General features: G+C 51.1%; 1 protein-coding gene across 1 annotated transcript; it reads right to left on the bottom strand.

The window, feature by feature from the left end:
- Positions 1–8514: 8514 nt before the first annotated feature.
- ANKRD9 (ankyrin repeat domain 9) lies at positions 8515–10232 on the bottom strand. Its single transcript, XM_021541378.3, has 2 exons — positions 10197–10232; positions 8515–9750 (listed from the first exon to the last, which is right to left on the bottom strand). Exon 2 carries the CDS (start codon positions 9698–9700, stop codon positions 8825–8827), a length of 876 nt encoding a protein of 291 aa, XP_021397053.2. The 5' UTR covers positions 9701–9750; positions 10197–10232; the 3' UTR covers positions 8515–8824.
- Between the last annotated feature and the right edge of the window lie 2325 nt (positions 10233–12557).

Here is a 12557-nt window from a genome sequence, read left to right as displayed (position 1 = left end):
AGTATCAGTCTTTGACTTCAGCAGGCCTGAGCTGACCCTTTTATTTATTACCTGGTCATTTTCCCCAAACCCAGATATCTCATGTATTTATTGTGGTAAATCAGTAGTGAACTTATCTTTACCTAAAGGCAGATTGAGAAGGAGAGCAGGCAAGCAGGAAAGAGGAATTGAAGGTTTGCTGCTGACAGAGTGACTGGTCAGGCAGTTCCCAAAGGCTGCTCAGAAAGGAGCAAACCAGAGTGGTCAGCTGAGTGAGGTGACCCTCACTACCCAGTTCAGGAGGATGTCAGGCACTGAGCTTACACTGAGGGTGTGGGTTTGAGAGTAGCATGATGGGCAGATACATCCTACAGCAACAGCAACGTGAGCCACAGACCAATAGAGTTATGTTTTCCCATTAACCCATGAAGATCTATGTTGCAGAGGTTTGGGAACTAGGAATACAGGTAGAAATGCCAGAAGCACTGTGCTAGTTTCATGTTTTGATACCACAAAGAGCATGGGTTTTCTTTAGGGTCAGAGCTCAAGACTTGCTGTCACAGGGGGTGCAGCCTTTCTGACAGCTGAGCTAAAATTCATTGGCTTGGGTAGCCAAACTTGCTTTTTTCTTCACAGAGAACAGCTAACAGAATTAGGACATGTCTTTCTGACACACTCTATTTAATGTCAAGGTCACCTGTGGTCAACGTGGGATTAAACCAGCATGTTTGGTATGTGTCCCATCATCAAGGGTGTATCCTATAGAGTGAGCTGCACCAGTGTCAGGTTTGGATCTGAGTAAAGCTTCAGTGTAGTCTAATTAATGAATAGGGCCTGGTAAGGTCACAGTCCAAAGCAGGGATTTGATTACATAAATTTCTGTGCTTTTGTTTTAATAGGGAGTCTACACAAGATTTGTTTGGTATCTGAGCAACCAGTTTCTAAAGCATCAAATCCCAAGTAGGAGGCAGGAAAGGCTTCTTTTGATTCTGGAACAAAAGACTTCCGAATACCCTCTTAGCTCTATGTCCTTGGTTTGGTACAGCACAGTGCCACTTCCCATGCATGAGCTGCAAATGCTGAAAAGGTGAATAGATGCAGATCCAGACTACCAGCTGGGACTTATTACCTCCCAGAGCGAGTACTCAGTGCTGCTTAGCACCCTCTGAAAGGCATAGCATTTGCTCAGCAGAGCTTTTCTTTCTGAGCTGGAGGTGGGCAGAGTCAAGCTCTGTGTCAGTTCTTGCCTCTTCTGTTTGGCTCTAGCTTGGAAAATTACTCCCTCACTGTCAGGGCTAGCAAAGTCATTTGTTCCCCATTTTTCCTCCCCCATCATTCAGCTAAAGTGGAAAGAGGATGGGAACACATGAGAGTTGTGCTGTTAGAGCAGAGCATTGTGGTTCTGTCTTTAGCCCCATGGGGCTCAGCTGTGCAGCAGAAACAACCCCAGGCTGCTCCCAGCAAAAATGCTGTTTGCAGGTACTGCTGCAAGGACTACTGCAGGACAAGGTCTGCTGCTATCTGGTTTGTGTTCTGAGGGCCTGGGGGATTTGAGTTAAAGGCTGCTGTGGTGGCCACAGCAGGGCAATACTGAGCCAGACGCCTCTGGTGATAAGAATATTTGCAGATATTACTGATAAGAATGTTTGCTGATGTTACTCAGGAAAAGCTTGACTTCAGAAGCTGGAATTTAGCTGCTCTATGTCTCTCTAAACTGGCAAAAGGAGATGTGCTGTGGTTTGGCTGTTCATCACATGGGCAGTGGCTCAGTAGCACAGGCATATTGTTACTAGTCATGTCTGAGCCTGTGTGTGAGCACAGCTGGTGCCATGTGGTACCAAAGGAACTCAGGTTCTCACTGCTCTCACCATACAGGTGTGGTGGTGCTTGGCCCAGTGTCTGCCTGCCCATGCTGTCTTCCCAAAGCCCCAGGTGGTTCCTACTCTGTGATTCCACAGGGACCTGATGCCACTGAGGAGCTGGGGCTCACCCAGTCTCTTGAACACTGAAGGACAGCTGGGATGCTGTTTGCCCATCACCATGCTGGTGGTGTGCTCCCCGTGCATCCTGAGAGCAGGTGCAAGGGGTCAGTGGCAGACAAGAGTCTTGGGACAGGCTGTGCTGGAGAGAGAGAACTTTATTCCTGACAGAAAGAATGGAGGGTGGAGCGCCTCTCTGTGCACACCCAGTCTGGGGTGCCGACTCTCAGGAAGAATTACAGTCTCCTAGAGACCAGACTGACTGGAGCAAAGCATTATGAGGAAATACACCTTGAGTCTTTCACCTAGAGCTTGATACCACAGCCCTGGCTGGTGGGATGGTAGCTTGCTGACCTGTCATGAAGGTTGGGAGGATGATGCTGGATGTGGATTGCTTGTCTCTGGCCAGGGTGTTGTACAGAGCTCCAACACCTCACCTGCTGTTCTCCGTAGTGAAGGCAGCCTGGGTGATGTGTAGCTGGCATTGCACTTTGAAGGAAATTACCTTGTTTTATCCTTCAAAATATTCTGCCTGCTGAGTGACTCGGTGAGTGAGTCACCTGCTCTGCCTTCCCAGCAGCTCTTACCTCAGGGCTGTCTCAGAAGGTGTTTTTCTGTCAGGGTGTTCATGGTCTAACCACAGCTTGATGCTGCTGCTGGCAGGGAAAATGAGGCAGCAGCAAAGCTGAGTCAAACCTTGGGCATCTGAAGGAGGAGGCAAGCCCAAGGGAGTGCCACATTCCTCCCACTGGCATGAGAGTGTTTTTCCCAGAGCACTGAGAGCTCTGCCATGGTTCTCTGGCCCTACAGTGCTTTCAGCAGTTTTCCTCAGCTCTGGGGCCCTTAAGGTCCCAGCCCTGCTCCTGCTGGGAGAGTCTGCAGATAATGCAGAAGTGATGTGCCCCTCTCCTCACAGAAAAAGTGGGCAAGCTATTGTTCATATCCACTCCTTTACCAGCTGGGGAATTTTGTCCAGCCTGCCTTTGACCACAGTTCTGACTGGGCATGGCATTAGCAAGGGACTGAAATCAGTGTGAGAATCTGCATCCTTCTGTCTTGTCACCTTGAGTCACTAACCATCAATAGCTTTCCCTGTTGCAGGAGTGGGAGAGAGCAGGAGAGCCCTAGCAGATGGTTTAAGAGGAAAGCATGCTCAGAAACTAAGCTCCTCAAGGGATTTCATTCTCTTTCTTACTGTGAATTAGAAATTACTTATCTTTTTAGGCTTTGCTTTAAAATGCTGCTGTCACGCTGTGACACAAAATAACTCACAGAAGTAGGCTAGATGTAAAAGCAAAGAAAAAGAACTTTAAAAAGTAATCTTTATTTTCTGACTCCACTATATATACAATAGCAAAAATGACAGTGGATTGGAGGGTGAAACTGCCACCTCTCCAACCACACTGGTTAAACCAACAGTCCATCAATTCTCTCTACCCACAACGGATGTAAAACAATCATTATTTACATGAACATGCATAAGAAAACTGAGTTAAAACATGTAAATATCAGAAGGTATAGGAGCTTTTAGAAGAACTTTAAAACTCTCAAAAGAGCAGGGCGACATGCTGCCTCAAACATTGTCAGAAAAATGGCATCACATTAAAAATACAAGTGTGATGGAGTATCTGTTTATTGCAATTTACTTGCGTGACTAAAAAGAAAAACCCCTAATGATTATAAATAAAGTCTGAATATTAAGAGCATGATGACAGAAAACACCCCTTACATCAAAACTGTAATTACCACTGGGACTGGAACAAAGGAGCAGAGGGACAATTTTAGGCAAAGCTGCTTTGCTGGCTGAGAGAGAAGATGGGTCTGCCCAGTCTTCCAGACAGAGTCAAGGTCTGTGTACACAGCCTGGTCACTGCTGGGAGGACAGCAGAGTCTCAGAGCCATGAGACCGTGGGGCAGGAGCTGTGGCACTCACAGCAAACCATGCAGGGAGGGTGCTGCCTTCCTCAGAGCTGGAAGCTGCTCCCTGGCCTGCCTGAGCCAAGCCCTTTCTGCCTGGAAGTCTCTGTCCTCCATGGCCTCTTTGCACTGCTTTCCTTTCCTGGGGAAGGACTTGTCTAGCATTAATTGTTCATCTCCCTGTTGAGGTCCATGGAATGTATTGCCCTTGTGTTTGCCTTAGCTGGGGAGCACAGGGAAGGGGAGACAGGTCCAGGGCCACCCCTCATATCCCAGGCATGCAGGTGTCTTGCCATGGCTCCTGAACTGGAGAATTGAGCTTTTCAGGCCTTATTTGCTTTCCTGAAGGAGAAGTGTTGATTTGTTCTGCTTCCCATTAGATTTGCAGTACAGGGAATGTAACCTTACAATGGCTGGAGGGTCTGGAGCTCACACAGGATCCTCAGTTACTGGCTCAGACTTGCTAAAACCTTCCTCAGAAAGCTGAAGTGTGGGACAGATCGAAGTCCCTCTCTGCCTTCCTTGCTCCTTTGCCTCTCTCCTTGCTGATTCGGATCCATTTTGTTTAACTCTCACATTTGTATTAGGAAAAGAATATTTTTTCTTATAGAATAAGGAGGCAGAGTTGATGGCAGGGAATGATTTGGGGTTTAGGGACAGACGAGAGATCAAGGTTAGCTGGATGGAAACTTTTTTTGGCTCAGCTACAGGTTTTTCAGAGAGCCTTGGATGCACCACAGTTAGAAGATCAATAAAGTAAAGTTGGATTTAAAACAGATACTGTAAATCAATCAGATGTGATAAGCTCAACATAAGAACTGCTGGCCTGGGTCATTAGATGCCCAGGCTCTCCTGGCTTTAGCAGTAATTCCCAAACATTATGAAATTATCTTTGTTTGAGGCTTCTGAAATTAGCTTTGTTGATTTATGTGATTTTTTTTTTTAAATTTATTGACTAAACCACTGGGCAAACAGATACTGGTAATTTCAGAAGTCATCAGGGCAAGTGGGGGCAATCTTTGTACCCCAGCTGAACTTGGTTCCATTTCTTGTAGCAGCAGGGAGGGATCTCTAATGCTTTTGCAAACTGTATTTGTGTTTCCTGCTGAGTTAGGTTTTGTGGGGGAGCTCAGCTCCTTCCACTCTTGTGCTACACGTGCACCTGTACCTGTGTGGTGGCAAGAGCAGGAGTAAATCAGTGCCAGCAGCAGCCTTGCAGCACCATGGAGGAGATTCCTGGTAACAGAGGACAATTGGATGTGGCCTGAGCAAGTCATAAGCAGAACTTCCTTTTCACACATTGCAGGTGGAGGAGGAGACACCACAGAAGGCAGCCTGGGAATGAATGGTTACGTAGCCTCAGACACGTGCTGACACCAAGCTGGGATGCAAGTACTGTTATTAACTTAGGAAACTTGGTTTGCAAGGATTTACAGTGCTCTTTAAATATTAAGCACATGGCACAAGTGCCTTGTTTGCCTGGATGGGATGATGCAATGCACAAGGATCTGCTGATGTCAGTAGATTTCTTACATTGCAAATCAAAAACCCATATGGCTTGAACAGCAGACATAGGACAAATAGGAAATTAGGAAACAAACCTGGCACCCTGGCCCCTTTCTAGTCTCTGTCTTTCTTTGCCTCTATGCCAGGGTAAAGGAAGACTGTTAAAGAGCACAAACCCATCTTTTAAACAAGTTACTCAAAATTACAATAGACTTCATCTCCTTCAGCAGACTCTAGGCAGGATAAATTTTGGGAACGGCAAAGAGGAGCCAGTTGCAGAGTCAAAACTAACTTAGTACTTCCTCCTTCCCCTTGCTTTCTGAATATTAATGTTTAAGGCCTTTTTTACCTGTCACAGCAAATAAAGCTACTTTGGACTACGAGGTGGGTAGTATATGAATATTTTGGTTTGAAAGTGCTTGAGCAGCCCATGGGACATATTTCTTAGATTTCATCACTGTTTCCTGACAGAAGGTAGTTTTTAGAGGACTGACTGTAACCAAGCTTTTCAGGAATGCTGGTTCTGTCTGCTGTCTTGCAAGCTTTTAGAAAGCATTTTCTGTGGATAAGTAATTTTCCGTATTTGACAAGATTAAGCTGTTCAGGTAAGATGGAAGCTTCTAAGTTTTATCTCCTTACCCCTCTGCTCCCAGGGTGTTAGGACTTTCTGAATCTTCTTTTCCACACCTTTGTGGCTAGCTTTCTGGCTCTAGCACCACAGTTCTCCTGTACAGTGACATAATCACCATCCCTGTTTGCTTTATCAAGTTTGTCAGTAGTGATGAAGCTGGCACTTCTTGGTACTTTGGTTGGTAGCCTTCTCCAAGGGATGGAAGCATGAAGAGGCTGTGGAGCCTGCACTCCACTGTGCCCTAAAGGTGACAGAAGACAGAGATGTGCTGGCAGGTCAGTCTGAGGAAAGATGATGCTGCTATTGCTTGGTCTATAAACAAAAGACTTCTGTTTCCAATGCCAATTCCGTGTGCCCACCGGTGCATGTTGCCCACAGCTCCTCTCCAGATGAAGCATGGCAGACATCAACGAGCCACACACAGCGAGGGCTGCTGTGACCTTGGGCAGAGCCATCCCAGCGTGGGCTTGGCACCAAGTCTGCCTCCTGTCCCAGAGTAACAGGAAGGGCACAGCACTTGGCTGCCTTCGCAGCCATCGGGACACGTCGAGGGGATCAGCTCTGCTTGTTGCAATGGATTACCCCAGAGCTGGTGGGAGGGCTCCAGAGAGTCACAGGGCAGCCTTTACATTGGTGTTTTGTTCAAGGGCTCATTTGGAGGTGTAGGATATCCTGCCCAGCCTGTTGTGCTGTTCCAGTGTGTAATTGCTCTCACAGCTTGGGAGCAGGAGCGTTTTCCTGCAGTTCAAGCAAGTGCCCTCTACTGCTGAATCTCGTTATGTCTTTGTCAGCAGAGCTGGTAAACATTCTGTCCCACCCAAACCCCCTCTGTCTCTTCCCCCACCTCACCTTGGAAACTTTGCCATGTGTAAGTCAGACCTGACTCCTTTACTACTTGTCTGTTTGGAAATATGCTTCCACACCATTGTTCCAGAAGCAATGGGGAACAGGGACTCTAATAAAGAATGTAGCAACATAGGTAATTTTTTGTAAGTGGCTAGGTTTGGAAGATTAGGATTACTTCTCTGGATTTCTGTATTTTTATAACCAGCAAGGCAGCTGAAGAGAAGAGTTAGAATTTTTCCATGTTTTCCAGCAAGGGATTTGAATTTCCCATGGTAATAGGTTTGAGCATGTATGAGTTTCGTTTCTTAGGAAAAATGAACATTTTCTCTTCTAGAAAACATTTTTAGTGGTATCAGGCTAAGAATAGCAATCTTCTTTCTGTTTTTCTCAAATTTCAGAAGCATGGCTTATCTTTTATTGTGCATGCAGCACGGAGATTATTTTAGATTAAATACCACTCTGTTCTGCTGAAACAGGAACAGCTTATAGTGCCTAATTCTGTGGCTTTTTCATTCCTTAACCAAAATTAATTAATGAATAAAGAAATCTGTGCCTTGAACATGGCTCTTCTCTCCTAAGCACATTCAATTCCTTGATGACCCTAGAGTGAACAGCAGTCCTGAAATGGTTCAAGCAGCAAACAGCTCCCTGGCTACGAATTTAAGCCCTGAAACAAAACCCTACAGTTTCAATGACAGCTTCCAAGAACAGAGCCAAGGCTCCAGTGCTGTGTCCTAGGAGACCTCTATCATTTGCAGGGCTGGTGGAGCCAGCACAGCTCCCTGCAGAGCACACAGGGGCAGTGCCAGTTAACCAGGGACTGCCCAAAATGCTGAAAAGTTAAGACTGCAGAGCAAGGAACTGAAGCTGTACACTTTGCTTGGTCAAAACAGAAGTGTTGGAAGGAGGACATTACCCCAAAAGGGCTTTTTGATCTGGAGCAGCTATGGGGATGTTGTTTCTACCTTGGAGCACCTCAGAAGGGATAGATGGGGAAAGTTTGGCTATCTAAGCTACTCCTCTGGCACCCAGAGTGAACACCAAGACTCTCATGGTGCTCTCAGCTGAACCTGTGCCATCACACACTGATGGGGAGTGGCCAGAATCCATTGAAAAAGCCATGATCTAGGATCCTGGGCCACTGTCACACCCTTGCATCCCCCTCCCTGGCAATAGCAGGCTGGCTCTCCTGCTCTGTGCTACCCTCCTCCCCTGCAGCAATCACCCAAAGGGGCTGCAGGGTCCAGCCTGGCCAGGGCAGGTACATTTTTGGCCACACAACACGTGTGCTCCATCTCTCTCTGCCTGACAACAAACACCTTGGCCCTCCAAGGAGAACAGAGACAACTTTACAAGGAAGCCAACTGTTATTTATGTGTATTTTAAAATACATTTTGTTCAGATGCACATCCTTGGCAGCCTTGTTTAGGGAAGTTGTAACAGTATCTGGCTTCTCTTTGGTCTTGTGTAGAAGATGAGGAAGTTTTCATCTGTGCCTTTAAAAAAACCCTGCATCTCTGCCAAGATGTATTAGGAGAGCTGTAAAAAGGAGTCATCCTGTTCCAGGATGGCGAGCCTTATGTAACAGGGAAATCCTAACAAAAAGATACTCCCCCACCCTGCACACCCTCTTTTAAGGCACATGCCACTCCAGGGTTTTCAGTTGCTTGTTTTGTATTTTGATCACATCTGCCACTGATTTATTTGGATGTATTTACAAATAGGTTCTTCCCCATACCCTCATTTGTACATGCCATAGAACATCTTTATAAAATGCAGCATGGCCCTCACCTCACAAAGATCTTTAAATAAAATATATTGTAAAGTGCCGGATACAGTTCTTTTAAAAAATACTGTTCTCAGTAAAACAGATACTTGGCCACTGCATTAGCAGCTTTGTATAATGTTACATTTTTAGCACAAGTCTATTTCTGTCAGGTGAGCGGGAGGCTCTCATACCACCACTCTAGCTCTCCAGTTTCAAGTCCAAAGGCTTTAGAAAATGAGGCAGAGGCAGATTATCCAGAGCCTCTGGGAAGTGCTCAGGTGAAATGGTCCTGATCAAGACACGCATGGCTCCGACAAACAGCGATGGGGGAGCTAAGCCCACCAGGCACTGGAACCTGTTCTCTCCCAGGAGGTCCAGCCACTGCTGCCGGTTGTCCAACAGTTGCTGTTTCATCGCAAACTTGAGGTCCTGAGGCACGAAGAAGAAGAGGCAGTCGAGGCAGAGGAGCTTGGCACGCATGTTCGCTGCCGGCAGGTGGGAGATCTGCTGGAGCAGGGTGTCGAGGGGGGTGTTGCCGGCACTGTCCCGCAGGCAGGGCGCCGCGCCGTGCCCCAGCAGCAGGAGCAGGCACTCGGGCCGCACCAGGTCGCAGGCCATGTGCAAGGCTGTCTTGCCGCCCTCCACGCGGCTGCAGCCCCGGCGGTCCAGGTGCGCGGCTCTGTCGCTCGGGGGCAAGGCTTGGATGGCCTTGAGGATTCGGAAGAGCACCCGGACGCGGTTGTAGCGGACGGCCATGGCCAGGTGCGGGGCCGACTGGCAGCAGCTGAAGCTTTGGCTGGGCACAGCCAGGGCGCTCTGGGGGAACTTAGTGAGCAGGTGCCGGGCGTAGGGCTGGTGGTCGTGCACCAGCGCGTAGAGCAGCGCCTCCGAGGGCGAGTAGACGCTCACCTTGCCCCCGTCCTCCCAGTGGAACGCCTCCATGGTCCGCATATCCTCCAGGAACCAGACGGGCAGCAGGTCCCTCACCGCCTGGTAGAAGGCGAAGGAGGATTTCTTGCACTGCTTCTGGGACTGGGCGCCGCAGCCGCCGACCCAGCGGACGCTCCAGGGCATGGCGTGCGGCCGGGCTCCGCCGGGGGCTGCCTCCCACCATCGGCGCGGACCTGCGGGAGCGGACGGGCGGTCAGTGCCGGGCGGCCGGGGCTCCCCGCGCTGCTTCCGGGGCTCGCCGCCTTGGCCCGCCCGCTTCCCCGCCGGCGCGACGGCCCGGTGCGGGAGACACCGTACCCCGGAGCAGACATCGCCATCCCTCCCTCCCTGCTGCCGCTGCACGGGATAACCGTGTCCCCGGTACACGGAGAGCCGGTACAAGCAAACGGCCTCCCCGCAGCGCACAGGACGCCCGTGTCCCTGGCGGACGGGAACCCGGTACGGGGAAACGGCCTCCCCGCGATGCCTCCGTGCACCGGACACCCTTATTCCCGGCACGGAGACTCGGTACAGGGAAACGGCCTCCCGGCAGCGCACAGCACGCCCACATCCCTGGTGCACGGGGCCCGGTGCACGGGAACGGCCTGTGTCCCTCCCTCCCCCCGCTCCCGGCGCTCACCTCCCCGCCGGTGCCGCGGTGCCGCAGTGGAGCGGCGGGAGGCGGGAGCGCCGCGCGCCGCCGCGGGCCCCTTTTATCGGCCCCCCCGCCCGGGCGGTGAAGGTCGGTCAGGACCGGGAACTGTCCGGACAGCGCCCATTGGCCGCCGCCCCGGCGCCCCGGCCGCCCATTGGCTGCGCCGGGAGGACGGGGCCCGGCGCCCGCGCGTGCGTCACGGGAGGCAAAGTTCCAAGAAACTTGGCTGAGGGCGCGGAGTCCCGCGGGGCGGGGCGGGAATGCCGCGGGGCGGGGGCGTGGGGGGCCCTGGGGCGGAGGGATCGGGGCTTCCAGGAGCAGGAGGTCGCAGGGATATGGGGCTCCTGGAGTAGGGGGGTGTGGGGTCCCGGGGGTGTAGGGATCGGGGTTCTCTGGGGTGTCAGGTCCCAGGGATATGGGCTCCCAAAGGTATGGAGTCCAGGTATATGGTGTCCTGGGTATGGGGCAACCTGGAGAAAGCAGAAGGTGCAGAATCCCGGGGCATGGGATCCTGAATGTGGAGGATCCGGGGCACGCCAGAGCCTGGACACATGGCTCACGGGCACATGGCGTCTGGGCAGAGCGGGCGTGCCCAGGGGCTGTGGGACACCCGGCCTCCCGGGCGTGGGGACTGCATTCGTGCAGTGCCCGGGTACACGCGTGCCGGGGCAGGCGGTGTCACAGCCCCGTGCCCGCCCTGCCAGGGCCCAGCCTGGCCGATGCCACTTCTTGGCCCCCGTGGGTGGCTCAGGCTGGAGCCTAGCACTGCCCTTTGGCCAGCGCATGTGTCTGCACACGTGCTTTGGCCAAACATGTGTCTCTGGGATGTCTCCAGAGAGTGACATTTACCCACAGCCATTCCCTCTGACAGGCATCTGTCAGGTTTGGGCTACAGAAGAGCAAGGAGATGGTCATGGCACTGCCTGCAGCCCTGCAACAGACACCTGCAGTCCCTTGGCCCTAAAATGCGTGTGTATTTTGCTTTCCCAGTCACACACTGGGAAAGCAAGTGCTGGCATTACTGGGATCTGCTCTCTCCTAAGGCCTCCTTACTGATAGCGAATACTGGGATCTGCTCCATCCTTGACCCCCTGAGACCATTTCCCTCTTCCTCTGTGTGTTTGGCCCAGTGTCTCCCCCTCTTGCAGCCATTGTCCTCTCAGTCAGGAAGATCAGACTCTCTGGCATCTGCAGGTGAGCAATGCCAGTTGCTAATGGGCTCACAGGCCACAGCTCTGATTTCTCTGTCCTTGGAGTTGTCCTGCTGCTGCTGTTTGCTGCTGGAATGGGAGACACTTGTGCACACTCAGGGGGATCACCAGACAGGGGCTGAAATGCTGAAATGCTCCGCTTCCCTGCAGCCCTCTCTGTGAAGCTGCTCAGGGAGGCAGGAAGGGAAACCACGTCATGCTACCAACTGTCCTGATGACCGCGATGAGTAAGAAGCTGGCGAGGAACAGCCATCCCCTTTGTTGTGCCTCTTCTGAACCAGCATTCAGCCAGGGAAACAATGCCTAAACTGTGCTTGCTTTGCTTTGTAACTTCTTCCCTGCCAAGCAATGCTCATGCAAACCCTGGGGGTCCGTGTGGGGGTTGCAGGCAGGTGGGGGAGCTGGGCAGGACACTGTGCGCCACTGTCACACTTAAAAACTCTTGCTGACCACATCTGAGGGAAGCAAATAGAAGAAGGATAACATCCACTGATCTGCTTTGCCGGAGAGAATTACGTCCAGCGTTTGTCAGCACAATTCGTCATCCGAGGATCCCTGCGGATCCACCATGGCTCCTGGTGTCTTGGATGTTGGCCAGGGCATAGGAAATCCTCTTTCACTGCTTGTTTCCGATTCCAGGTGAAAACCCACTAAAGGCAGCCGCTTCACCACTCCCTGCTACCACCAGGGCACTGACCTGTCAGTCACGTCCCATCACTGCAGCCATGGGATAGCTGGTACCGAAGTGCAGGACTGAAAGAAATGGTTTAAAAATAGCTGCTTCTACAGCCCTTCCTTTGTGTCTGCCCATGCCTTGCTGCCCATGCTGATGGCAGTGATACCCACCACATCTCTGTGTGCTTCCTGCTCTGGGGGATGCCCTGGTGAGAATCCCAAATCCTTTCCTAGCTGTTGCTAGGGCATTGCCATTGATTTGGATGTCCGGTGTGGTCATGTCAGGTTGTCCAGCCCTTTGTACTCATCCTGCACATATGCCTGGGCAAGCCAAGTGGTGCCAGAGCCCAAAGGCAAGGCATTAGCACAGTTGCAAAGCTAAACTGGCTTTTTCATAGGAAATTAATGTCTTTGGTGTAGAAGTGAGATTGTTATCCACAGGCCAAGCTCTCCTACGGAA

The sequence above is a fragment of the Lonchura striata genome, chromosome 6 (assembly GCF_046129695.1).
Source record: "Lonchura striata isolate bLonStr1 chromosome 6, bLonStr1.mat, whole genome shotgun sequence".
In the NCBI taxonomy this organism is placed as follows: domain Eukaryota; kingdom Metazoa; phylum Chordata; class Aves; order Passeriformes; family Estrildidae; genus Lonchura; species Lonchura striata.
This window is presented reverse-complemented; position numbering and strand designations above follow the sequence as displayed.

Bases quoted from the DNA above. Each gene is read 5' to 3' on its own strand.
- ANKRD9 (XM_021541378.3), bottom strand. From the start codon at position 9,700: ATGCCCTGGAGCGTCCGCTGGGTCGGCGGCTGCGGCGCCCAGTCCCAG.